Source organism: Fringilla coelebs (assembly GCF_963513975.1).
Source record: "Fringilla coelebs genome assembly, chromosome: 12".
Taxonomy (NCBI): Eukaryota; Metazoa; Chordata; class Aves; order Passeriformes; family Fringillidae; genus Fringilla; species Fringilla coelebs.
Window position 1 is genome coordinate 5,812,732 of NC_140038.1, and position 26,515 is coordinate 5,839,246.

Consider the following 26,515-nt stretch of genomic DNA (forward strand, 5'->3'; position numbering starts at 1 on the left):
GCACCAAGTTCTGCACAATAAAATGTCTGAAAAGGACAGGGCATTAGGGCAACATAAAACAAGTTACACACTATTTCACCTTATCTTTAAAGCAATTTCTTTTCAAGAGAGTCTACTAATTCGTTTAGTGCTATTTTTTTTAAGTCAGCATTAGTTTTGCCCTCCTAAATACTAGTAACCTGCACTGCACTTTTCCCCATCATCCCCAAAACAGTGTACTTCACTTTAAAAGTGACCTCAGCTACAAGTACCTGAACATAAATCTCATGTCATGCCACACTGTAGTTCCACTTCTATCTCAATGAAGGCCGCGAACATTTTGCTTATGTTTATTTCAGCAGAGTATTTTGAAACTGACGAATCTTACAAAAATATAAGTCACAACCACCTGTTTTGATATATCACACTTCATTGCCATTAAAAAAGGTTAGTGAAGCTTAGAAACAAACCCGTTTTCACAACCAAATATAGGACAAAACTCGACATTTGTCGAGGAGGCTCCCCCACCTAGTCGCTAAAGGGCTTCTATAGCCAACTGAGGAGCTCGAATGCGACTACTCCAAATCTCCAAACCGTGAGTACACACATGCATCATGAGTGTGGAGGGAAGAACTGAGAGTCGAACCACCTGCCCAGAGCGTTCAGCCACTGCCACCATGCAGCTCGTCACGAGCCCCAGGCAGCTCCAGCAACCCTTCACCACTTTCTGAACGTTTGCACCTAAACACGAGACGCCCCACACCGGAGAGCCCAAGAAGCCGCGGTTCTGCCCGAGGCCGGCAGCGCTGCGGGCTCCCCTCGCCCCGGCCGGGGGCTGCGGGCTCCCCTCGCCCCGGCCGGGGGCTGCGGGCTCCCCTCGCCCCGGCCGGGGGCTGCGGGCTCCGTGCGCGGAACCACAGCGGCGGCAGCACGGCCGGCCCGGCCCGGCCCAACTGTTGCTGCGGCGGGCACGGCAGCGCTCGGGGCCGCTGCAGGAGCGGATCGCACCCTGCGGGCCCCGCCAGGGCCGCGGCACCTTCCCCCGCCGGACAATCCCTCCCGAGCGCTGCCGCGCTGGGCTAGCGCTGCCTCCGGCCCCCGGTCCCGCACGGGGCCCGGCACGGCCCGACCGCGGCCCCGACACGGGCGGTGCCCCCGGCCCTTCCCTCCCTCCTTCCCCGCTCGGCCCCGGGCAGGACCCCTCTCCCGCCGGGATGGCGGCGCCCGGCCGCGGGCGCGGCCCCTCACCGATGGTGGAGATGAAGGTGGTGTTGAAGGCGTCCTCGCTGAAGCGGAAGAGCAGGCAGGTCTTGCCCACGCCCGAGTCCCCGATCAGCAGCAGCTTGAACAGATAGTCGTAAGTCTTCGCCATCTTCGCCTGGGCTCGGCTCGCCGCCGCAGCAGGAGGGGGCGAACGCGGGACGGAAGGAGGGCGGGACTCCGGCGGGAGGGAGGGAGGGGAAGGAAGGGAAGGGGAGGAAGGGAAGCGGGGCCGGGCGGAGGGAGGGAGGCGGTGCCGCGGGCGCGTCACGGCCGGAACCGCCGGGCCCGACGGGGGCTGAGGTCCGCGGGCCCGGCGCTCGCCGAGAGCGGCTCGGGGCGATCCCACGGGGCTCAATTCTCGCTCGAACCTAGCAGGAGTTGTAAGCAGAGTCATGTAGCTATGTGTTAAGTTAAAGCTTTGTTCAAGGTAAATAATGGTATAACGCTCTCACGTCACCAGTGAGTGAGTCTAAGGTGTGACCTCAGAAGTTTACATGTTGCCCTGGGCATGTCAACTCCGAAAGAAACTTGTGCGCACAACAGAAAAATTATCTTCATGCTATCTCACGTAACACTGCAAACGGGGGTATTCTACAACAAGAGATCTACTCTAGAACAGTTGAAACGCTTTTCCCTTTTTTCCACTAATAATCTCTTGGTGTGAGGCAGCCTCATTATTTATTCATTATAGCGTGTTCCCCACAGGATGTCACAAGGCACTATAAAAATAAATAGCAATACGGAAACACTTCAAAATGACAACGAGGACTTACTGCTTTAATTTAATCTAAAAATTGTAGCCTTCAGACAAGCTATAAACAGAACTCTCTAACACTATAAATCACTAAAACAGTTCTCAGTTCCCTCTTAGCAAAAGTAGAAAAAAGATTTCCCCAAATCATTCATTAAAGTTCCTATTAGTTATAACCAACCTACTGTAAATGGTCTTTTTTCACTTTTGGGTGGTTTTTTTCCTTGTATGTGTATAAACTTGGCAATCAAACAAAATTACTTTTGAATATTAAAGCTCTCTTGTACGTAGTTAGCCTTCTTCAAGCACACAAAAAATCACCTCATGACCTTAAACAACAATTTGATGGGGTGAAATAGGATCGAGCTAGTCTAATGCCTGGCTACTGCTGTATTTGTGCACTGAGAAATCACGCCAAACAAATCCCTTCAGCCATTATAGGCCTTGAAAAAGCAAAAGGTATTCTACACCTAGTTATAAATTATCCAAATTTTCCCCATTAAGGGTCTCAGTTTGGTGGTAGTCCCAGCTGAGATCATGAAAAGTCCATTGACAGATGTGATGTAAAACTCTGTACAAGTTGAATTCAGCAAGGGCTTGTCATGAATGCTAATCTAATTTCCAGTTAATTGGATCAAAATCTAATTTTATATCTATACATTTATGTGCTTCATCATAATTCAAGTGGAAAAAAATACTTATTTAAAATAATTGTTTGGTTGAGACCTCTGAAAGACCAGGATATCATCTGAGAGGAGAATGAAAGTTGCAAATCAAGGATGGGGGGAATTGCCAATTCTTTTTTATTTTTAACACACCTGAGGACCTGTGCCTAGTTCAGACCAGAATTTGGAAACATGGCTGCTTGGATCATTTTTATACTGTATAATTAGCAGTCGGCCTGTTTAAATGTTAAAATGAGTTGTCACACTACTTATTACAATAATTGAGTTTATAAATTATAATGGCAACCTGGCACCGAAGCAGTCAGACCAAATTGGTTAATTACTTCAGTCTAACATGAATAATTGGATTATAGGAAACTGCAAATGAAAATGTCTCTGAAATATTTTCCTGAAGCTGTACTTTCAGAGACATGAGTTGCTGTGCACGGTAATTATGGCCGTGCTGAAGATGACTACACAAACACATTTCAGCACTGAAGAGAGAATTTGGGGGTTAATATTCACTCTCGAGTTTTATGGAGCACGTAGGCTTTCATATGTCTCTGGAGCAATATGTTTGTGATCACCATCTGTTACTCAAGAGTATTTTTATATAAAAATAATGCAAATTACTTCCCTCTTCAATTACACTGGTGCTTTGCGATGGTGCGTTCTGTTCTGATTTGGAAAAGTGCCAGTTTGCCACATTCAAGGGACAGATGTTTGCTTAACCATGAACTTCAAAAACAAGATATAAAAATTAAGTTGCAAATCTTATTTTCTAGAATATGAAAAAAACTGTAATTGTTCAATTGTATGCCTTGTAATAGGTTAATAAAACTTTGAGGAGTACTATCAAAGCTGTTAAGGTTCAATAGCCACACCTCTATGATACCTGTGCCATGAAAACACTTTGGAACTCAGTCTTTGTTATTGCACCAAATTGGAAAAGTTAACATTTGGTTTATATTGCATTACAGTCAAATAGATCAACAATTCTTTTCTTTTCTGGCATGGGAGAAACTCTGAGGGGAACACTGCACATGTAGGAAGTAGAACAGATTTGAAACTGTGGTTTATCTTTTGTCACTATGTAAAAGCAGATGGGACTGTAACAGTTTGATTCTGTTTTGTACATTTCAAAAAAGCAGAATTTAAAAATCCTTTACAATCCCTAAATTACTACCCTACCATTTTGCCTGAATAGAATCACAGAATCATTAAGGTTTGAAAAGACCTCTGAGATCATAGAGTCTAATCCTTGACCAAATACCACCTTGTCAACTAAGCCAGAGCACAAAGCTCCATCTCCAGTCCTTCTCTGAAAACTTCCAGGGATAATGACTCTGTCACCTCCCTGGGCAGCCCATTCGAACGTCTAATCATGTTTCTGTGAAGAAATTCTTCCCAATGTCCAACCTAAACCTGCCCTGGAGCAGCTTGAGGCTATGCCCTCTCAGCCTGTCACTTGTTCCCCGGGAGAAGAACCTGATCCCCACCCAACTACACCCTCCTTTCAGTAGTGCTAAGTTCACCCCTGGGCCTCCTTTTCTCCAGGCTAAACACCCCCAGCTCCCTGACCTGTTCCTCATCAGACTTGTGTTCCAGACCCTTCCCAGCTCTGTTGTCCTGCTTTGGACTCACTCCAGCACTTCTGTGTCTCTCCTGAATTGAGGAGCCCACTGGATGTGCCCCCCACTGTGGGGGTACCAGTCATTGGTCTTTCTGGGTCTGGATTGAAGACACTTGAGACAGTAATTCGTGTTCAGAGTCAAATGTTTATTATTTCTTATCAGTAAAACGGTCTCACTACTGTGAGTTGGGCAGCTTTTCATTAGAAGGCACAAAGTGGCCAACAATCTCTTGTTACAAGGTCTTTAAAGACTAAACTATCCAATCAAGAACTGACACCTATTTATTTTCCCTTTTAACCCAATAACTGATCCCACAGAGCCTACAATGAGGACTTTTCTGCCCAATTACAAAATGCCACCCAAACTCAAGAAGAAGAAGGAAGAAGCATGAAGAAGAAACCCAGGGTGACACCCTGTGCCCTCCACCTTGCTTCCATCCACAACACACTGAAAATCCCAAACCCTCAATTCCTCACCAAGTGACACACCTACACTGCTCTCTATAACCTATTTCACACTTTTGTGGATTCCAGTCTATCTTGAAGTCTGGGAAACTTTCTCCATGAATGAGGGTCAAAGTCAGCGCTCCCCTGGGGTCAGGGCACCCCAGAGCAGACAGAGAAATATTCCCAGTGCCCTGGCTCTCCACACCCCAGCACATGACCATGGTCACTGCCCTGGTCCTGGTGGACACACCATTGCTGGTACAGCCCAGTGCCATTGGCCTTTTTGGCTACCTGGGCTCATGTTGAGCCCCTGTCACCAGGCACTCCAGGTTCTTTGCTGCTGGGCAGCTTTCCAGCCCCTCTGCCCCAGCCTGTAGTGCTGCAGGGCGTTGTTGTGACCTAGGGACAGGACCCAGCACTTGGCCTTGCTGAACTTCATATGGCTGGTCTTGGCACCCAGATCCAGCCTGTCCTGATCCCTCTGCAGAGCCTTTTTGTCCTCCAGCAGATCAACACTCCCATCCAACTTTTTGTCACCCGTGAAATTCCTAAGGGTGCTCTCAATCCTGTCACCCACATCATCAATAAAGACCTCAAAAAGGACTGGGCCCAGTACTCATCCCTGGGAAACACCCCTAGTGACTGGTCCCAACTGGATGTGGCACCATTCAGCACCATGCTCTGGGCCCAGACATCCAGACAGTTTTTAACCCAGCAAGAGTGCATCTGTCCAAGCCATGGCTGCCAGCTTCTCCAGGACACTGCTGTGGGAGGCAGTGCCAAAGGCTTACTGAAGGCCAGGCAGACTGCACAGCCTTTCCCTCACCCACTAGGCAGGTCATCTGGTCATAAAAGAAGATCAGTACCATAGTTCAAGTTCATCCAATAAACAGGTGAGTCCTAATCAAGGCATGGCAGAATTCCATTAGTCACTGGGGTGTAGGTAAAGTGCATCTGCTAAAGACCTTAGGTCAAGAAAAGAGCTAATAGGAACAGCAAAGGGTAATGATGACCTCTACTCAGATGCACTAAGTTCAAAAATCTTTACATATACATTAAAAAAGCCAGAAAACACTTGTTTACCAACACCTACATTTTAAAGAAAAAAACCCAGATTATATTGCTGCTTCATACCTACTCTCATTTTTAATTTCTCAAATGATAGACATCATTACTTCTAGCTTTCAAATATCCTTTTCTCCCCTTTAGTTCAAAGGTGAGACTGGTTAGGTGAAAAGACAACTGTGTGATAACCTGTTTTCAATGAAGCTCTTCTAAATACACACAAAACTGTAGAAAATTCTTCATCTTAATTGCATAAGTACAAGGTTTTAAAAAAACAAGAGAGTTTAAAACACGTTGGTAGAAGTAAGATCCTGTAATTTTGGCACTAACTGGAATCAACAGGTCCAGGTCCTACCAACAATAATCTCATGAGGCAGTCCTGCCCTGAATGCCACCTAACCACAGGTCATTAACATGAGCTTTGCTCCTTAGCTTTTGAACTCTGCAACCCAATATAATAATATTTTCAATGCATATCTCTAACAACTATGACTTTGGCAGGTGCCTCTGGAATTCATTACTGTAGATAACCATCATGTGGCACTCCTTTAAAAAAAGTCCTTTATTACCTGTTCCCAGTAAATAAGTCTTTCACTTATTTCACTAGAAGGTGGATACTTCTATGCTCATTCTACACTTTGCCTTACTGCATTTGATAGGTTGATATGTCCTGCTTTTAAGTCCTAGTTTTAAGATCAATGCATTTGTTTAATGTAAAAAGAACAGTAATCTCCTTTGCTATAGTGATCTAAATGTATTTTTCATGTGTATATACTGCAGAACTTTATGTAGAAGAGATCAAATGAAGTCATTATTGGGAAAAAAATTACACAAAGTATGTACAGTTCAATTCCAGAAGGAAAGAACAGTGTAAGATTCTTACCTGTAAAATCCATTCATTTCAATTTTGCTATTACAGTAGCGCTAAGAGTGGAGTTTCTTCAGTTTCCACTGCTAATCTAAACTACCTGAGCACAAGCATATTTAAACCAAATTATTACATGCCACAGTTTACACCATTAGTTTACAATAAATTAAAACTAATTTTACAGTATAGGCAAAATCACAGACAGGCCACATTCTGGATCAAACTCAAAGTGAACTTATTTTGAGTGCAGCTTAAAGGTGGTTAGCAAAAAGAAATCTAAATGCTCTTAACAATAGTATTACCGAGATACCCACCCCCATTTTAGTATTCTAGACAACCACTATAAGCATTAGTAGGGTGAATTTAGGTTTTTAAAATCAGTCATTACACACTTTGTCAGTGACCACAGGCAGTTCATACAGAGTTCTGTAGTAAAACCTCCCAAAAGCTGTCAGAGAGCAAATCCTAAGGAGCTACCCAAATTCAGGTGCAGAAGACCACAAAAGGAGCAGAAAAAACAGTACCAGGGGCAGCAGGTGCTCATCACAGTGAGGGTTTGTAGGCTGTCCCAGCCCAGCAGGAACCCACCACAATGTATGTCCTGAGACTGACACTCGCAAGGCAGGAGAAAACCCAACTGTCATTATGTTGTTTTAAAACATTTCCAGATCAGCTTTTGGAATTTTTCTGTTGTCATTCTAGCAAACAGACAAAGTTTCTTCTTCTTTTTCTTTTTTTTTTTTTTCGTTTCTTTTCTAAAATGAGATCAAAGTCCTTGCTTGCTGGGAGAAGGCTGGAAAGAGGAAGTTGTTCTCTTAGACCTGAATCTATCTGCGTCTCAGTAGGCCAAACCTCTGTTGTACAGACAGAATTTCTCTCCTTGCTAACTGACACTTCAACTCAGAGCTGCATTTCTGTTTTCTTAAGAGTACACTTCATGAAAAGCTTAAATTGTGAGATTAAAGGTAATCCATTAGAATTTACTCATACAGCAGGTCACTGAACTACAAGTTGTTACAAAAAGGAAATGAATCTACAAGCAAAACCAAAATAGAGAACCAGAGGAATGTGTCCAAAACACATCCTGTTTTCAGATCATCCTGTGTGCCCTTCCTTCCATGGAAGCCAATTTCTAATGTGGCTCTAAAGTCTTCCTCAGGCACCAGAGGCTCTTTGCAGGAAAGAGCTCTAAGGGAAAGCTAGGAGGAAGAGGTGAAGGATGGCACTTCAGAAGTTCTATTTTATTGTAAGTAAATGGTGCTTTATACATGGTGAAGGTATTTTACTGAACAGAAAAACATAACTCTACTGCAGATACTAAATCAAAAGCCTTAAGCAATTATCCTCTTTCCATTCTGCTTGCACATAAGTAAATGTATCTGAAAAGGACAGGGTAGTAGGAACAGCTTAAAACACAAGAACTGACTCTGTGCTGGTAACTGGTTTATGTTCTTAGATTCACAAGATAGCATGCAAAGGAAAGTATGAGTCAGAGCCTTTCCTATTAAATTCCCCCTGATACAACATGAAATACTTCCAAAATACCTCTATCTGTGTGTCATCACCACATCACCACATAAGGGAAAAGTGCTAACACAGCGTTACAGGGCTGGGACAGTGAGAAGAGGAAAACTAATATAATGGCTTGGAGCACTGCAACACATGGGGCTATTCTGGCAGAATAATGTAAGAGTTTGGGGTGGAAAGTATTTTGAAAGTTGTTATAGCACTGGAGAGACCAAGCCCAGCCCTGAGAATATTACTAGAATGATATACCTCTATGAAATTACATCCTCACTTGTGCTCATGGCAAACTTTTCTAATAAGTTTTGCTAAATGCATCACTTCCCTCTCAGAAAGGCAGTGTCCTGACACATTCCCGTTGGACTTTTGGGAAGATATCATATCAAGTGATTTTTGTAAGGTCTGTTGTGCCACCAGGAGGATTTCTATTGAACTACACTTTTAAATGTTCCAGGATAAATACACGTGACTTTACAGATTACATTTCTGATTACTGATTTACAGACAAAACACTCAGCTTGTTACCAAAAAAATTTTTTTTTTTTAAATTTCCAGCATCTGCAATATGTTTATGTCTCATAAATTCTCTAAATTGATTTAAGCACATGAATGTGAATGATAACTAACAGAAATTCTTCTGCCTTTTTCTTTTTGACTGGGGTGGGAAACTACAAAAGAATATGTTCACGGGTACAACTTCATGCAATGTATGATTTACTAAGAAACAACAAACATATGTTCAGTTCTGGGTCCCTCAGGAAAAGAAAGACAGGTAGAGGGTCCTGTAGAGGCCCACAAAGGTGATGAGGAGTCTGGAGCATCCCTGTTATGAGGAAAGACAGCAGGAGCTGGGCCAGTTTAGACTAGAGAAGGGAAGACTGAGAGGGGATCTAATGAATGCATATGAATATCTTCAAGGCAAGTGCCAAGAGGATTGTGCCAGACTTTTTTCAGTGGTGCCCAGCGATTGACGAGGAGCAATAGCCATAAACTAAACCACAAAAAGTTTCATCTCAGCATGAGGAAGAACTTCTGTGTGGGGTGGCAGAGCGCTGGAACAGCTGCCCAGGGAGATTGTGGAACCTCCCTCTCTGGAGACATTCCAAACCCACCTGGACGCCTTCCTGTGTCACCTGCTCTAGGTGACGCTGCCTGGATGATCTCCAGAGGTGCCTTCCAACCCTAACAATTCTACGATTCTGTGCCACGTAAGTGTTGATTCAGTCAGTATCTAGCGTGAAGCCGGTGCAGCTCTAAAGGCCGTTTACAGCCCGAAAGGGCAGTGTCACGGATCGCCGTGCGGAGCACACGTGCGGCTGTTTTGCAGCGCTGCGGTCCCGCCCCCGGCGCTCGGCACAGGCGCGGCGGCGGCGCGGAGCGCGCAGAGGGGCGGCTCAGCCCGGCCCGGCGGCGGACATGCCTGTGAGTTGTTTACGGTCCGCTGCACCGTGCCCGTGGGGACCTTGCGGGGCGGGGGGTGACGGAGCGGCCGCGGCCGTGCTCGGTCGCTGCGGCCGCTCGGGCTCCCCGCTGTTCCCGGGAGCCGCAAAGGCCCCGGCGGGCCCGGCCCCGGCCCTGGCGGGGCTCGGCTGCGGCCGCGCTCGGGGCAGCCCCGGGGCGCCGGCCCGGCTCCCGCGTAACGCGCAGTGCGCTTTTCCTCTTGCCCCACCCAGCTGGCAAAAGACCTGGTGCATCCTTCCTTAGAGGATGAGAAGAGGAAGCACAAAAAGAAACGTCTCGTGCAGAGCCCAAACTCCTACTTTATGGATGTAAAATGTCCAGGTAAATATTTAAAATGTTCATGCCTTATGGAAGGAACAAAAATAATTTTGCATACTGTTCAACTTCATATAACGGTTGATTATTATTTCTTATCTGAGTTTGGTTTATCTATTCTGTCGAGAAATAGGTCTGTATATTGCTTTGGATTTTTTAACGATAAAAGTGTTTTCCATCTTTGGAAAAAAGTTGATGTAAACAATCAGACACTTCTTTTCTGGAGGCTCTGGCATAAGTTCTTTAGTTGGGTTTTTTCCTTTATAAAACCCCTGGTAGTAGGGGAAAAACCCAACCCCCCCGGGTTTGCATGTATAAAAAGTGAGGTCAACTGGATGCCTTAAAGTATCCATAGCACAAGTTTCAAACAGAAGCCAACATTGTTTTCCTCCTTTTGTAAGTTAATTCTGGAAGAGCAACGGGAAAAACTTTTGACAAGAATATGTGCAGGGATACTGCACATATATGTAAAAGTAAAACATACAGCACTGGCTTTTTTGCATGTGCTGTTAAGAACTAAGCTGCCATCTAGCTCATATACAAGGGTTATAAGGTGTTGTCTGTGTCCACTTTTCACAGATCTTCATTACTTTAGCTCAGAGACATCTGTATAATCAACTTCTCTTTTATAAGCTAAACTATGGGATTTTGTAGCACTATGACAGGAATATGCTCTATATTCAGCACAGTTACATCCATATTGCCCAGTGTGGTAACCTCCTAGCCTCTGCTACAGCATAAGAAGATTCTAGCAGTAAGAAAACACTTAAAATAGTGATCTTCCTGACTTAGAACCAGGGAATTGTTGATGTACTCAGGTTTTCTGATCTTATTCTTTCTTAGTAACCTAGTTTTCTAAGAAGCTCTGAGCCATATTCCATCTGAAAGTGAGGTAAATTAATTTCAACAACTTGAAAGTAAACTGTGGTTGCTTTCAAACAAATACAGGGTTGAAGGCTAAGCCTCTGGGTTTTTTTGGTTTTTTTTACACTTTCTTCAAACCAGTATGCATGAATGCATACACTGTGATACAGTTATTGTCAACATAGGCCATAGGTTATCTTCATTATTGTTGGGCTAATTGTTTTTTGTGTTTGAGGGCTATATAGAGCAAAGCAGGAGAGCTTCAGTAATGATAGAATCCTATGCACAAGGCATTGAAAATAGCAGATGGCCTTATGTGTCCCCAGGTCAGTGGAATTGCAAGTTCCTACCTAGTTACTCAAATGGGTTGGGCTCATTTCCCTGCCAACCCACAAACATTAAAAACTCATCAACGTGGAAGTTCATCTTCAGTAGGGGAAAACCAGAATTTGCTGTGATTAAATTTTAGCTGTTAGCAGTTTTTCACAAAGATTTGTACAGTTGCTCTGTGTGATTTAAACAGAGATCTGTTATTCTGTCTAATAGCACTTCTCCCTACCAAGCAGACCTTTTGTCACAGGACCCTGCTTACAACATATAGTCTGTCTTAGCTTTCTGATCCACATGTGCTGAAAATGCAATCTCTGCTCACCTTTACCTATTTATTTTGTATATCCACATCCAGATTAAATCCTTTACAGTTTTCGCCCTCCAAAAATACTTCTTGGCTAATTAAAAATACTTTTCAGGGGAAAAAGTTGGAAAAGCAGTCAAAATCCCATTTCTAAGCCATGTAAGAGTGATCTCATCCTTTCTTAAGTCATAAAATTTATGAGTTGTAGACAAAAGCATTACATAGGGAATTAGTGAAATTTTTTTGTGCAAGTCTTTCCATTTAAATGTTATATTAGTTTTATAGGATGTAACCAAGCCTTACATGTACCAATTATTAAACAGAAAGCAAACACGGGTTGGAACTGCAGTGTTTGTATTCCCAGCTTTCAGACTTTGTCAACAGCAGTGTTCTACTGTTACAAGTTAAATATTTCTCCAGCTCCATGGGTTCCTCTGTTCAGCAGAGGAGGCTAATCTGGAACTGCTGAACTTCTTTACAGGAGATGTGATAGGCAAATTAGGGCTTGTCAGCCAGCAGGGTCTGTTGATTTTCATATGGGAATCAAACCAGTTTCTGTTACCTAACTTGCTTTTCTATGCATGTAAGTAAAGGCAAGCACTTCAGAACACAACAATGGCTTGCTCAGTTTGGCTTGGTGTGTTGTGTAAGGAAATATAGATGCATTTTGGACAAGTGTATTTAGAGTACCTGATTCAATTACCACATTAAAAAATGATGCTAGAAATACCCAGTGGAAAGTTTCATAATGTTGTTTTTCAGGATGCTACAAGATCACCACTGTCTTCAGCCATGCTCAAACAGTAGTTCTGTGTGTAGGATGCTCAACTGTCCTGTGTCAGCCAACTGGGGGCAAAGCCAGGCTCACAGAAGGTAAGGGCAATGTTCCACAACCCAAATATGCGTTCTATAGCATGCAAATATTTTAGCTTGAATTTTGGAAACTGACACTGGAACGCTGATTTTGCAAATTGCTTAGAGCTGGCTAGTAGAAACATTGATAATAGGCCCAGAATTGTGAATTTTTCTTCAGATTATTTGTTTTTAAATGGCTATACAGATCTGCCAGGCAGCTAAACACCTACATTGTCATCAAACACACTTCATTTTAGGTGACTTGTCATTCCCTTCAGCTTGTGTAGTGAATACTGCTGTTTAACTCTGAGCTTGGTTTAAAGTGTTAAAAAGCACCATCAAAGGAGTAGGGTACTTTTGCCAGGCTAAAGTAATTCTGTGCCACTGCTAGTCACTAATGGCTTGCCTGTTTGTTTTTAAACAGCCCCTACTGTAAAGCAGTTCCCTGGCTCAGAGAAAATGTGTTTCATATAAATTATAAGGGAACAAACAACCACCAATAATGTATATACAGATACTGGTGTTATAGCAGTTATCTTTGAGTGCACCCCATTTCTGGGGTATGTGAAAAGCACTGGAAACACTTTAGGATTTAAAAAAATGTAAAAATTAATACAGATTTTATTAATTTCTTATTTAAAGGGCAAAAGGTAAGCATGTATACAAATTACACATAGCAGTGCTTATATAATGTGCTACTACACAGAGGTGGTAAACATGAGGACAGAATACCTGAAGTGAGGCTGTTGAGCAGTTGAAATGGTAACAACACACCCAGCAGCTGTTCCAGTTTGGGGTTTGTACCACTAAAGGATGGAACAGTAGACAAATTTTAAAATGCATCTGGAAGAAAAGAAATAGTACACCTTAATCTTATTTTAAAATGAATTGCATGACAGCCATGTTGTTCAGGTTGAACTAGAGAAGACTTACAGTGCTAAATCTTCACCTCTTATGGTCCATGAAATTTAAATTTAATCCAATTTTTTCTACTTACATTAGATGGACAATTTTTCAAGGCAGTCTAACAATTTAAGGACTATTCATATCTCTACTCACGTGATTTCTTTGCAGGCTGTTCATTTAGAAGAAAACAACACTGAACAGTTCAGCATGTGATTTTTGGATCTGTGTTCCTGAAAGCCTTACCATTTTAAAAATGCCTGTTACAACAACATAATTATGATTGATTTTGTACAAATTACATGCTACTGCTGACTAATCTGCTGGAATCTCTTTTTCAATAAATGTTCTGAAGTGCAAGTTCTTCCTGTAAGTTTGCAGACAACCGAGCTCTATTTTTATAAGTTTGTTTGAACAGTAAAAACCTTGGACTTCCTGCATCCTTCCCCTTGCTAATCATAAACTACAGCAGTGTAATACATATAGTTACAGAAACTGCTTTAAAAATGCATTTTGTGTATCTTATTACTGCAGCTACCATAACTGCAAGGGTTGCAAAAGCTAGATAAGATTTAAAATGGCTCATTTGCTTTCAATGTTGCTGTAGTCCCTTCCCCCTCTTGGGTAATATGGTGATAAATAAAAATGAAAAGTTACTCACCTCTGTTCAGCTGTTTCTCTGGAATGCATGGATTTTCCCTCCTGCTAATTTGGTCTCAAGACTGCACTTGGTATTCTAAACTGAGATGTCTATCCAAAAAAAAAATCCCCAAAAGTAGTCCTTTGCAAAGCACTGAAAACCTGCAGCATAGAGAAGGCAACTGGCATATAAGCAATTGTAAGTCATGGAACTACACTAGGAGGTGTGAATGCTATCTAGGCACTAGTACAGCAAACATGCCTATTGTTAATATTAAATACTGGCATTAAAGAATTGCCCTCTTGCAAGAAGGAAAAGGGTTTAATTAGTTTTTGAAAGCCACGTCTGGTAAAAATGATGTTGTTTTTAACCATGAGAAAATATTAAAACAAAATCCTAGCTATATCTTATTTTATTAAATAGTATCTCAAGTTATGTATCAACAGCTCCTTAAAAATATCAGGTGTCTTGGTGAGCTAATTATTATTGGAATTTTCTGATTAGCTAGTATTCTTTTTATGACTTTGAAAACTTGTACGTGTCTAGTCAATAAAATAAACCCAAAACCTGATAATACAATTGGTTGCATTTGCAAGGTAAGTTTTATTTCTGTTATTTCGAACAGCAAACATATAATTACCATATGCAGAAGGAGGTGTTTGATACAGAAACAGGTGTACCAATGGAATACACGTGCCTTCTAAGAAAAGTTGGGGTTTATGTCAGTGCCACTCACAACAAAGGTTCACTCACAGGTAAGTTTTTCATGAAAGCTGCTCGTAATTGACCAGACATAGTCTAGTTAGTTTCCCACCTACAATGCCAGCCCATCAAATTACTGGTTTTAGAGCAAAGATCAAAGTAGCAATATTAATTGTGACCTGAATACATATGCTAAGGCCAGATCGATTCCTAGTCTCTCATATCTCTGCCTTCTCTACCCTAAAAGATAAGAACTCATGATTAATTTAATACCCAAGCAGAGACTGTCAGGGACCCATTTTGTTCCAGGTGCTAGAAGATTAAATGATTGGATACTCTTGAGAAAAAGACAATAAATTAATAATGATTAAAAAAGTGAAATTTTGGTGAGTGGGCCAGAAACCCCAACCAAACCATTTTTAAGGTACAATAATGATTGTATTTATGAAGAATATACTAAAGCAGTCTTATTAGCTCCAATTAAAAAATATAGGTAAAACACTGACCCCTCAAAATACTAAATTTTCTGGTTTCTTGGTCTTGGGTAATAAATATTACCATAGGCATAGTGGGAACAGAGCTGGCAGCATGCTGTATCATCACAGGGCAGGTAACAACTAGGAGGATAACACTAAAAGCATTAATTTGGGAAAGAGGCAGGTAGGGCTATCTTCTGCTAGCTGCTAACCAAGACACCTTGCTCCTTAAATTCAGAGCAGCAGAGCTGCTAAGCAGTGCAGGAAAGGAAGTATTGAAACCTTTCCTAAAGATACTTCTGTTTTGTCTCAGCCTGGAAGTACTGTCTAATGTAACTGCAGGGGAAGTGAGGTGGGGGTAAATCTTTGAGATGACAGAGATCTTCCATGCCATTGTGAAATACATAAAATGGACACTTCAGATGCTACTTTATTCCCATTGTGAAATTGAGGATTAGAAAATCTCACACCTCTAGTCCTGCATCCAGCTCTGGGCCCCTCACTTCAAGAAAGGCATTGAGGAGCTGGAGCATGTCCAGGGAAAGGCAGTGGACATTCTTTCTTTCTCTGGGGAAAAGGTCTGGAGCACAAGTCTGACCAGAAGCTGAAGGAGCCTGGGTGACCTTATCACTCTCTACAGCTCCCTGACAGGAAGCTGGAGGCTGGGGGGATTGGCCTCTTCTCACAGGGAACAAGTGAAAGGACAAGAGGACATGGCCTCAAGCTGCCCCAGGTGAGGTTCAGGTTGGACAACAGGAAGAAATTTCTTCACAGAAAGGATGATGAGGCATTGGAAGGAGCTGCCCACGGAGGTGGTGGAGTCCCCACCCCTGGATGCAGCACTTTGAGCTGTGCTCCACCTGCCATAGCTGTGTTTGGTTGGTGAGACTTCTACTCCTGGCTTCAAGAATAGGCTTTGAGCTGTATTGAGCTATTTGAATTCCTAATTCCTGTTTACAAGGGAGTATCTAGGCTACAGAATACAGTGCCATTTCTGGCTACCAAGTGTATATCACTCAAAAACAATGGGACAGTTTCCAGCTTGCCACATTGTGCTAGTTGGGTGGATTTGACTCTAGAAATAATACCTTTATTGCACAGGAAACTAATTCCACACATTCTGTGTATCTAATAAAAATAGATGAGAGAATATCTAAAAAACAAAAAGGAATTTTACTTACATTGCTTTAAAGTAATTATTTTCTAGTTCTTAATCCATAGCTCTGATAAAAGCCTGCTTCAGATGTTAATCTGCATTCTGGAGGTAGCTTCAAGGTTTGGGTTTTGTTGGTTTTTTAAGTAAGTAAGGGAAGTGGCATGTGAAAACAAAAAGCAATGGTGACACAATTTTTCTTTAAAAAGTAATACTGAATAGTTTTGGCAGACTGGAACTGTGAGAATAACTAACATATTTGTGTGCTCAAATGAAGATGTGAAATTTTTCAAAAGTTTAACATTCAAGGTAGGTAATTTGTACTTAGTGCAAAAAAAAGGCAATTCTTTTATCTTGGTCAAGTGTTTCACTAGTTGGTAAAAATAACCTGCTAATATAATGATCATTTACACAGGTACTACAGAAAGTCACCTTTGACTGTTACATTCTCATTTTCTGTAAGTAAGGAACTTCCCTGAGAGATGAATTCCAGTTAGACATAAGTTTAGCACCACTAGCAGAGGTTAATTAAGTGAATTATTTATGCTTTTTCTTCCCATATTCCTAGTGAACCTGAAGTCCAATTACACCCTTCTCCCTTTGTTTTTCAGTACAGTGAGTTCAGTCCCACAGATCCCTTTCAGCCCACACATTGTCCCTGTTTCTCTCTATCGAATTCCCTGGCGATCTTTAAGGCAGTGCTGTTGAGTGAAACCGATTGCATATTACAGATAATTGTGACAATGACCCCTCTCGGGGGTGCCACTGGCCAAGTACCCACAGCTTCAGGGTCCAGCTCTTCAGGCAGAATGAGGAGGACACTGCTGGCCCCCACAGCACCCCCAGTGTGAGATGCATAGTGTCTCTGCTGTCTGCAGCAGCCACACTGTTGGTTTTTCTCTACCACAGCCCAAGCCATGGCGTATTTACCATCCCTGTCCCACGACACTTCTGTTTTTGGCACTGGAGTCCACATCATTGCAACTGTGCTTGGCTTGAGGTACCCTGGAAGAAGTTTGCCATTTTTGTTTTTAAATTGTCCAGCTTGATAACTGTACAACAAGGCATTTCCAAATTTCAGGAGGTCACCTACTGATGACAGGAAGCCACCACCAGCCCACTTGTAAGAGTTGTCCACATATGGTGCATTTACCAGCCGTCCCTTTTTGTTGTAAATGTAACACCTAAAATGCAAGAAAATTCAATTTGGCATTCTCATGGAATATGCACAATGATTTTAAGCTGGCCTACCTTAAAAGAGCAAACTGAGCATGTATTAGCTTGTTCTCGTGAGCATTTAGAGGGTTTTTAAAACACATTTTTAAAATATATTTATTGCAGAAAAATCACACATTCTTAATTCAGCTGTCTTAATTAAAATAGAAAGAGCAACACTTGTGGAAAAAGAAGAGTTATCAGCCCTGTTTACCTTGCTCTGTTATATATCATTGCTTCATTGTCATCTAGGACAGTTGACAGCATATCCAAATCACGAAACATTTTCAGCATATAATCTGTAAATTTTTGTCCTGAAGCTCTCTCCACAACAGCACTTAAGAGAGTAAAGCCATATGTTGAGTACAAGAACTGACTACCTTGAAGAAACACAGTGAGAAAGGGAAAAAAACCCAGGTTAATTACACGATACTTAAATGGAATCATATGTGCAAATAAAACCATGTACAGCAATTCATGATCAACCATTGTTAATCCTAGGCCTAGGAAATTCTGTCCTGCAGCACACATCCTACTAAGAGAACAGCACTAAAATCTCCCAGAGATCTCTATGTACACTCAGGTTTCATGCCAAGGTGTCAACACTGACATTTAACATCCTTTCCAGGAGATTTACCACATCAGGTCTAACAAGGATGTCTGGATTTGGAAAGCTGACACAAGCCATAAAATTACTGCTTAAGAGATGCTCAGCTACTGTGACTTGTTTGTGTGTCCATACCCTGGAGAAAAGAAAACAACAGCAGTACTCACATTTTTCAAGGGTATTCATCACTTTTAGCACAGTGTTTCTAGTTCTAGATATCCCAAAAGATTATATGAACACAAGCATGCATATGATTTAAGACAACTGAATTTATTTACACAACGATGTTTCATTTTTAAAAATCTCATCCTTGTGTTAATGCCTACTATGAAACAATTGCATATTGAGCAACTACTAAAGTGCCTACATTTGAGACAGATCTCTTACTTGAAGGGGTTCCTAGAGCTCTCCAAGATATTGTTTAACTTCTCCCTCTTTCTACCCCTCTCCTCTTAAATTCACATAATTTACTGTTTATCAACAATGCATATACTTTACTTTAACCTAACTCATTTAAAACTTACAGCTGAAGTTCCTCAAAGTCCTCTCTAGACCTAATTTAAATAACCCCAAAAATAAATTACTTCAGTAATTCTGTGATTCTATGGGGGTTTTTAAAGTTGTTTTTTTTGAGGTCTGATTTAGTGTCTCAGTAAAATATTTTGCTTTTTAGTTCCTATCTAGAAGACCCAGAATATGACTACAGCAAGTTGGTATTTGCTTACAAAATACTTTGTAGATACAAATTTGTCACCAGAATTATCTTCTTCTTTAGCATTTATAAATCCACTAACTGGTATGTTTCAGAGCACTTACTGCATTACTTATTGCTCCTGGGAGAAAAGTCTTCTCCATAAATATTACATGACCAGATGGTTTGTGCAGAACAGACCAAATACTTCTCTGATGAGCTTTTAATGGGGCATGTGAAGAAAAAAGAAAGGGAAGCAGAACAAACCAAAACCCCCACACAAACACTCTTCCCTGGACTCAATTATCATTATTTCATTAAAACTATTTGAAACAAAACTCTCACCAGAAGAGCATATTTTGGTCTACATTAATAGAAACTCACCTGGTTTAAAGAATAAGGGATCATTTTTAAATATCTTCAGTGACTCAATCACACTTTCAAATTTTTCCTTCAAATAATACTCCTCTTGTTCAAACTCCTTGTCATTCCTGCCAGGCTTTGAATTTCGGCTCTTTGTCTCACTATCATGTTCTTTCTTCTGTTTGACACCACCAGTGTTTTCAGTCCATTTATCTTCTTTTCCTTTTTCTTTATCCTGATGGGATTTTGTTTGCTTAAGTGCTCTGTTTGTCTTTTCCTTTTCTTCTTTTACTTTTGTAATATCTTTTTCATAGTGACGAATCCCACTCAAGTGTGAAACTAACTGTCTTGTGGTAATAGTGACCTAGGTGGAGAGGATAGTGTGAGCTCTCTTCATTAAAAGACAAACAATAAATCACCAAAAAAGTAAAATTCACCATGACAAAGAAGAGACAAAAGTGCAAGAACTTTTAAATATCACATATTAAACACAGTATTGAAAAAAAAAAGTATATATGGGGACACTACACACTTGACATAAAAGTGAAGATCCAAATTTGCTTTTTTGAGCAAGAAACATCAGTACTTGTCTAAATGATTTTGAGTGTTTTGTAGGAATAGGTCCAGATTGGGCACCTGTACACAGATAGCTATGTAGTGACAGGAATAAAAATTTTAAAAAACTCTTACCAATAAACAATTACATACCTTTTCACCCTCGTAGACCTTTTCTGGAAATTCAGGGACATATTTCTGCACTGGAGCATCTAAATCCAGTTTCCCCTCTTCCCACAGTTTAGCAACAGCCATCATTGTGAGACACTTGCTGATGCTGGCGATGCGCATGACGGTCTCTGGCTTGCACACCACACGGTTCTCCACATCAGCATAGCCCAAACCTGCCAGGAAATAAAAACACTCTGCTGAGTCCTTTGCACAGAGACATGCTGAATTCATTACATGCAATGAATTAGATTTACTGGCTCTTTAAAATATTTTTCCTTCAGCCAAACTGGGATATGAAGCATTGGACTATCCCAGCCCCTGCTTTAGTTCAGTCAATAACATTTTACTGTAGTAGTAGCAGGTGATCAGAACCCATTGGATTAGACAATGGCATCTCAAATTGCCCATTAAGACTACAACAAATATAATGATAAATGAGATTAAAGATTAAGCCAAAATTTACACTCCTGAGGTCAAATTTGCAGCATAAAAAACCCAAAGACACCAAAATCTAGACTGTAAAATAACTGACCAACAGTCATAAACACTCCTTTTACTGCTCCAAATTAATGGTGGAGGCAGTAAAGGGTCTTATTGTATCAATACAGAAACTGAGAGAGGAAATCCCTCACAAATCCAATTGCCTAAGCTGTAAGGTTTCACAGAACCCAGGTGTTACTATGTTTCAATATCACTCAGCATGACTTCATCTAAAATACAGCTTAACAGTTTCTGTAACAGTGTTTTCCTATGTAACCAACCCACAAGAGCGGTATCAGGAACTGGAATCAATAAGGCATTATCAAGTCTTCAGTTTGAGAGAGGTTTGAAGAAAGTGCAAGTGATGTTGCAGCATAAAAGCAAGGAAATGCAGCAATGACATATTTGTAGTTTGCAGTGCAAGAAAGTCCTGCAAGCAACACACCTCTGTCTATATAAAACTGCAGTCTAACAATGAACTGCTCAGGGAAAAACCCCAAACCTTTACAAAGTACAAGAAATAAAACAGATGACATGCCATTTGCCCAAGACCCTTTCTCTTATATAGTTGCTACTCAAGTGCCTGGTGCTTGTTAATGCAGATGATGTTCCCCCCAGTGAGAGCACCTTCTAACCCCACACCATTCCCATCAGCAAGAAAACAGCTTCAGTACTGTGGTCACAGAATACAAACAACTTACACCTGTTCCTACTTTGCCCCCCATAGAGAAGGGAGGAGGAGACCCAAACAACCCAGAAGTGAGTGTTTTGAAACTCATGAAAACGTTTCTGAGAACAGATACACATTTTGATAGTGTTTTTTTAAACATCAAAGGTCTACGTGATATGAGACTAACACACTCTACACCCTGTGTAACCAGAAAAGACAATTGCAATTTCTGAAAGGATTACACCTGTTAAATCCCAGTACCTTCTCAGTAAAGCTACACCTCAGCCCACAAACAGGAGACAGGTCACTAAATGTGAGCCCTTATTCCTTTGACTACTAAGGAAGTTCCTGTGGAGAGAACAGTTTTTATCTCCTACATACAGTGCTACCAGACCAATGTACAGCTCTATGCCCTGAGTACATTCAAAGGTTAATCTGAATAATTAATGGAAGAAAGGTTCTCCAAGCTAACTATTGAGACAGGTTAGTGTATTCTGGAAGTTAACAAATTATCAATTCCTGGAAATGATTGAAGTTTACCAAGGAAGGTGTCATTTGATACTCCCTAAGCACCCATTTCTGGCTACTGTCTAGAGATGGGACATCAAGTAGACAAAATCCCAGCCTGATTAGCTTGTCTGAATTGCTCATTTTTTAGATGTTCATCAGTTCTTGACAGTATGCACAGCTACTGTTCCCACATACTAACCTTCTGACCAGACTTCCTTTCCATCTACAGAAACTCCAACTAATATACCAGGGATTCCTGCTTCATCCTGCAAAAAACAAAATGGACAGAAGATATTTAGAAGGATATTTAAATTAAAAAACACCTCCTCCCAAGCCCTTGAACTGAAAAAGCAACAAAACCCCTACAAATAAACTTGAGTATTGTTGTCAAATTATAGTTGTAATTTTGTTATGTACTAGTTTGGTTGAACTGGTACAAACTGCTTTTGCCAAGCTGACATTTTAACTCAGCTATTGGGAAAAACATATCTAATAAGAATAGCAATGTAATATTTTTGCTTTAATAATTCAATTAAATTACTGAATGGAACATGCAAGAGAAACAAAACACGACAGTCAATATGCTACCGGCAAACTGCATCACCTACTGGCAGGCAAGATTTCAAAAAAGCTTCAGCTGGATTTTTTGCAGTAACTACAAGGTGCTTTTTAAACAGAATCACAGAACATCCCAAGTCGGAATGGACCCACAAGGATCTTAGAGACCAACTCCTGGCCGTGCACAGGAGAGCTCCAACGATCCCAGCCAGTGCCTGAGAGCCTGGTTCAAACACTCCTGGAGCTCTGTCAGGCCTGCGAGCCGGGACCACTTACCTGGGGAGCCTGCTCACTGCCTGACCACCCTCAAAGTAAAAAACTTTTCCTAATACCCACCTAAACTTCTCCTGACATAATTTCCTGGTATTCCCTAGCCACAGAAACGCAGAGATCAGTGCCTGTCCCTGCCCTTCCCCTCACGACGAAGCTGCAGCCCGCAGTGAGGTCTCTCCTCCAGGCTGAACCAAGTCCCCTCGGATGGCTCCTGCCTCTCTTCCCACAGCCTTTAAGGCCCCCCTCGTTCTCAGATGCCCCATCCTGTGCCACACTTCCGAATCCCCCTGTATCGAGCTGGCCTAAGCTGCGCCAGCCCCGACAGCCTCCAGCGGTTCCCCCCCCTCAGCACCTTGATCCTCCGCACCAGGTCCCTGCTCCTCTCCACGGCCGCGCCGAAGCCCCGCGGCGGCGACGGCTTCTCCTCCCTCCCGCTCTCCGACTCGTCTCCCGCCGGCGCCGCCCGAACCCCCAGCGCCAGCCCCAGCGCCAGCCCCCAGCCCCAGGGCCGCGCCGCGGCCCCGCCACCCCCTCTGCGGGCCGGGGGGAGCCGCCCGGGAGCCGCCGCCCGCCGCAGGGCCCGCGCCAGGCCCGCCATGGCCGGGGCGGACATGGCACCGCCGGGCCACAGGCACCGCCTCGCCGGGCCGAGCCCCGAGCGCATCGAGCGCCGCCGCCTCACGGAGCGGCGCGGCCGCGGCGCGGGACGGGCTCCGGCGGGACGGGCTCCGGCAGGGCCTGCGGCGGCTCGCCCGCCTTCGTGCACCGCGGGCTGCAGACGCGCTCGCTCCGCCAGCGGCACACACGGCGCTCGGGCCGCTTCCCCGGGGCTCGGCACGACCGGCCGGCCAGGGAGAGAAGCGGATCCACGGGAACGATGAGGTTGGAAAAGACCTCTGAGACCAGCGAGCCCAGCCCGTGACCGAACACCTCCCATCAACTGGACCGCGGCACCAAGTGCAGCGTCCAGCCTTTCCTTGGACACCTCCAGGGTCGGCGACTCCCAACACCTTCCCGGTCAGCCCATTCCGATTTCACTCTTTCAGTGAAAAAATTCTTCCTAATGCCCATCCTAACTGTGCCACCCTGGCATAGTTTAAGACTGTGTCCTCTCATCCTACCATTTGTGGTGTGGAAGTAAAGTCCGACCCCCAGCTGGCTGCAGTCTCCCGGCGTAGGGAGTTCTAGAGGGCAATAAGGTCTCCCCAGAATCCCCTTTCCTCCAGGCTAAACACCCCCAACTCCCTCATCTCATCAGACTTGTGCTCCAGACCTTTCCCTATCTCCATTGTGCTTCTTTGGACCCACTGCAGCACCTCAGTGTCTTGTCTTGAAGGGCACACAACTGGACACAGCACTTGAGAGGAGGCCTCACCAGCAGCAAGTACAGGGGACTTAGAGCTGGTTCCTTTCATTAACCACCAAAAGCCACCAGCTGTGTCCACAGGTGGTATTTGGCAAAATGAGCCAAATCCTTGTGAATCCTCCCCAAAGACTTATTTGAAAAGAAAGATTTTTGAAGCAGGCTCAGCACCACTCCTCCTCCTGATGGAGGTGAGGTTGTAACTCCTACCAGCACCAATGTGGCCCTGACAAAATAACCTGGTGTTAACCAACACTTTCATTGCTCTGATGCATAAGAAAAAAGTTGAGAAGGTGGAAAATACTTCAAGCCACAAAATAATTTCTTAATTCTGCACTCCCCAGCAAATGTTTGCAGAATCAAATGAAAAAAGCCTGCTGCTAAACATATGTCAGGCAAAAGTACAGCAAGCTAGGCTAACACCCAGATAAAACCTCTTAACTGCAAGATGACCATATTTGAACAAGGTTTGTCAGGAATTTCTTACAGAAGCTGAATCTTCCAGCACCAGCTGCAGTGTCAGGTTTCAGCCTAGAAAAGTGTGGATGGCACAGCTGGCAGATGGAGAGTTCTAGAAGGACAGACTCCCCACTTGTGCTTACAAGTGTGGCTCACTTCTTTTAGATGCTAACCTAGGGATTTCAATTTTCTCCATGTCTGATGAAGACAATCATTTACATCATCAGTGTAAATGATGATCTCAAAAATGGCAGGATTTGGCAGAAAGTCAGGCCAAATAGCTTTCATGTGTGAAGTCAAATGCAGACCAGATGCTACCCCTTCCACTGCAGGCATTTATTGCTCATTAGTATTTTCTCAATAAAACTCCATTGCTTATCACAGTACAGCCTCATACCCAACTGGTACAAGATGATTTATTTACTTTCTTGTAACTCATTTTCACGGTGTTAAACTATCTCTGGAAGCATTTTGCAGCAGGATTCCCTGCATTCCTACATTAACCTGCTCAGCATGAACACTCTTTGACATCACACTTTTGAATGGGCCAGAAATAGAGCTTGCCAATTTTCTCTGATTGCCTTAATGAAGAGCTTTGTGGTAAGTCCAGTAGCACAACCTGGCCTATTGTTATCTGTTTTATTTTCCTCTAAACTGCTGGGTTTGCTAACTGTGAATTGAGGTATCAGGCTTAGGATGTTTTGAGGATTTTCTACTCTTTTTCTACTGATAGCAATAGAAAATGAGGACAGCAAGCACTAGGCTGATCCAATTCTAATTTCACAAAAATTTTTCTTCTATTCTTGTCCATCAGTGACTCAGAAGTACAGGCACAGAGCCTCAGCTGTAATCCATCTTCTTTATGTAACATAACCAGAAAAGTCAATCTGGAGACTCCTCTGGCATGGTGGAAAAATCTCCACATGGTTGGTTTAGTACTAAATGAGCTGATTTTTCTCCTGCTCTGCTATACTTGCTGGATTTGTGTTGAGATATGCCTTTTTCAGATGATAAGGAATGGTGTGAGACAATGGGTCTCTCACAAGGCAGGGCTGTGCTCACTCTCCTCCACTTAGGCCCAGTTCTGAAGTCTCACCACCAAAAATCCCTTAAGGTTTTAGAGCCTCTAAGACAAACACCAAATGCTCAATAACACAAGATCTTCAAACAAAGTTACCTTGCTCCTCAGTTGAATGCCACAGCATTCACTGTTTTTTTCATAACGCTGTGATGATGTGAGCTGGGGAACCACAGGAAGGTGGGTGGCAGCTGTTGTGCTGTTCTGCAGTGCTGTAGCCCACCAGCAAAAGGTACAATATGCTCACTCTGCTGCTCATGGTCACCAGTTTGTGGAAACATCAGGCCTTTGCAAATTGTGAGGCTTCATCAACGTTTCCTAAAACATAACTCTTGGGGCAAAAAAAGAAATCAGGAATTTTGAAAACAACATCATCACTTCTTTCAGTCCTCCTGCATTTCTGCAAATGCTTTAGTGGATTCTGATGTCTCAGCAATAATAACAGATGTTATTATGGCTGTTCCTTCTTGTAGGTCTGGACTTTGATCACATTATTTTTTCCTATGATGATCTCATTTGCTTTTCTAGTTCTCTGACAAACTCTGCAGTGACACACCCCTTCCATTGAAAAAAATGGGTAAAGTTTTTAACAATATGTGGGGTTTGAAAGACAGAAAAAAAGTGATCAGTATTAGTATTTCCCTGATAAAGGGGCTGGGCAGACCTGAAATCATGAAACCATCTCTGCTCTTTCATATTATTAAATATTTGTAACTGCCCAGACCCAGATTGAAACTTGCAGGATGAATGTGCAGGAAAGGGCTCTTAAAACTGAAGAAAGTAGTAGTGTAAGAAAACTCTTTTTTTTTCTTTTTTGGATTTATTGTGAAACAATGAAATGGTCCATTAATCCAATGGATTGCCATTATTCCAGCTGGATTCCAATAATTAAAGACTAACTTCTATAAAGATTTCTGGATCTAAAAGTGTTGAATCTAATGGAATATAATTAACAGAGAAGAGCTAAAGCTGTCAAAAAGGACTGTAATTTATATTTGTACTAGATAAAATGAAGAAAAATAGGAAAACAGCAATTAAAAATACTATCTGTGTATACATAGATATGTGGAAAATTCATGTTGATGGAAAATGCAAAGAGTGCAGGGATAACAACTACCTTGATCAAACCTGGTGATTCTACTCTCAGCACAGGAAGGAAATAAAAGACCCAAATTATTTCTGAATTAGAAAAGAAAATAAAAATTAAAGAGAATATTAGATGTAGAGAGAACTCAAGCTCTGCTTTCTCTCTCTTTTCAGAAGTAATTTAATTTATTTGAAAACCAAGAGACAGAATTTTTATTTCCCTCTGGCTTAAAGCATT

At 42.4% G+C, this 26,515-nt stretch overlaps 3 protein-coding genes across 8 annotated transcripts in view; 1 reads left to right on the forward strand and 2 right to left on the reverse strand.

Annotated features, from left to right (window-relative positions):
* The window catches only part of RAB8B (RAB8B, member RAS oncogene family), a 29,113-nt gene extending 27,711 nt beyond the window's left edge, over nt 1–1,402 (reverse strand). For all 6 annotated transcript variants that reach the window (XM_084214015.1, XM_084214016.1, XM_084214014.1 and 3 more), the window contains exon 1: nt 1,228–1,402. In XM_084214015.1, the coding sequence (XP_084070141.1) occupies nt 1,228–1,351 (124 nt within the window). In that variant the 5' untranslated portion in view covers nt 1,352–1,402. The remainder of the gene's footprint in view (nt 1–1,227) is intronic.
* An 8,114-nt stretch (nt 1,403–9,516) lies between these two features.
* On the forward strand, nt 9,517–13,922 carry RPS27L (ribosomal protein S27 like). The gene is made up of 4 exons (XM_084214107.1): nt 9,517–9,617; nt 9,869–9,977; nt 12,232–12,342; nt 13,399–13,922. Exons 1-4 carry the CDS (start codon nt 9,612–9,614, stop codon nt 13,425–13,427), a joined length of 255 nt encoding a protein of 84 aa, XP_084070233.1. The 5' UTR covers nt 9,517–9,611; the 3' UTR covers nt 13,428–13,922.
* A 553-nt stretch (nt 13,923–14,475) lies between these two features.
* Nucleotides 14,476–22,896, reverse strand: LACTB (lactamase beta). The gene is made up of 6 exons (XM_084214106.1): nt 22,644–22,896; nt 21,660–21,726; nt 19,783–19,973; nt 19,096–19,438; nt 17,628–17,793; nt 14,476–17,382 (listed from the first exon to the last, which is right to left on the reverse strand). Exons 1-6 carry the CDS (start codon nt 22,887–22,889, stop codon nt 16,839–16,841), a joined length of 1,557 nt encoding a protein of 518 aa, XP_084070232.1. The 5' UTR covers nt 22,890–22,896; the 3' UTR covers nt 14,476–16,838.
* Between the last annotated feature and the right edge of the window lie 3,619 nt (nt 22,897–26,515).

Bases quoted from the DNA above. Each gene is read 5' to 3' on its own strand.
- RPS27L (XM_084214107.1), top strand. The intron at 9,978-12,231 runs GTAAATATTTAA...GTTGTTTTTCAG, and splicing joins TATGGATGTAAAATGTCCAG to GATGCTACAAGATCACCACT. The intron at 12,343-13,398 runs GTAAGGGCAATG...ATTTCTTTGCAG, and splicing joins CAAAGCCAGGCTCACAGAAG to GCTGTTCATTTAGAAGAAAA.
- LACTB (XM_084214106.1), bottom strand. From the start codon at position 22,889: ATGGCGGGCCTGGCGCGGGCCCTGCGGCGGGCGGCGGCTCCCGGGCGG. The intron at 21,727-22,643 runs GTGCTGAGGGGG...TGTTTTTTGCAG, and splicing joins ACCTGGTGCGGAGGATCAAG to GATGAAGCAGGAATCCCTGG. The intron at 19,439-19,782 runs GTATGTAATTGT...CTCTCCACCTAG, and splicing joins AGGTCTACGAGGGTGAAAAG to GTCACTATTACCACAAGACA.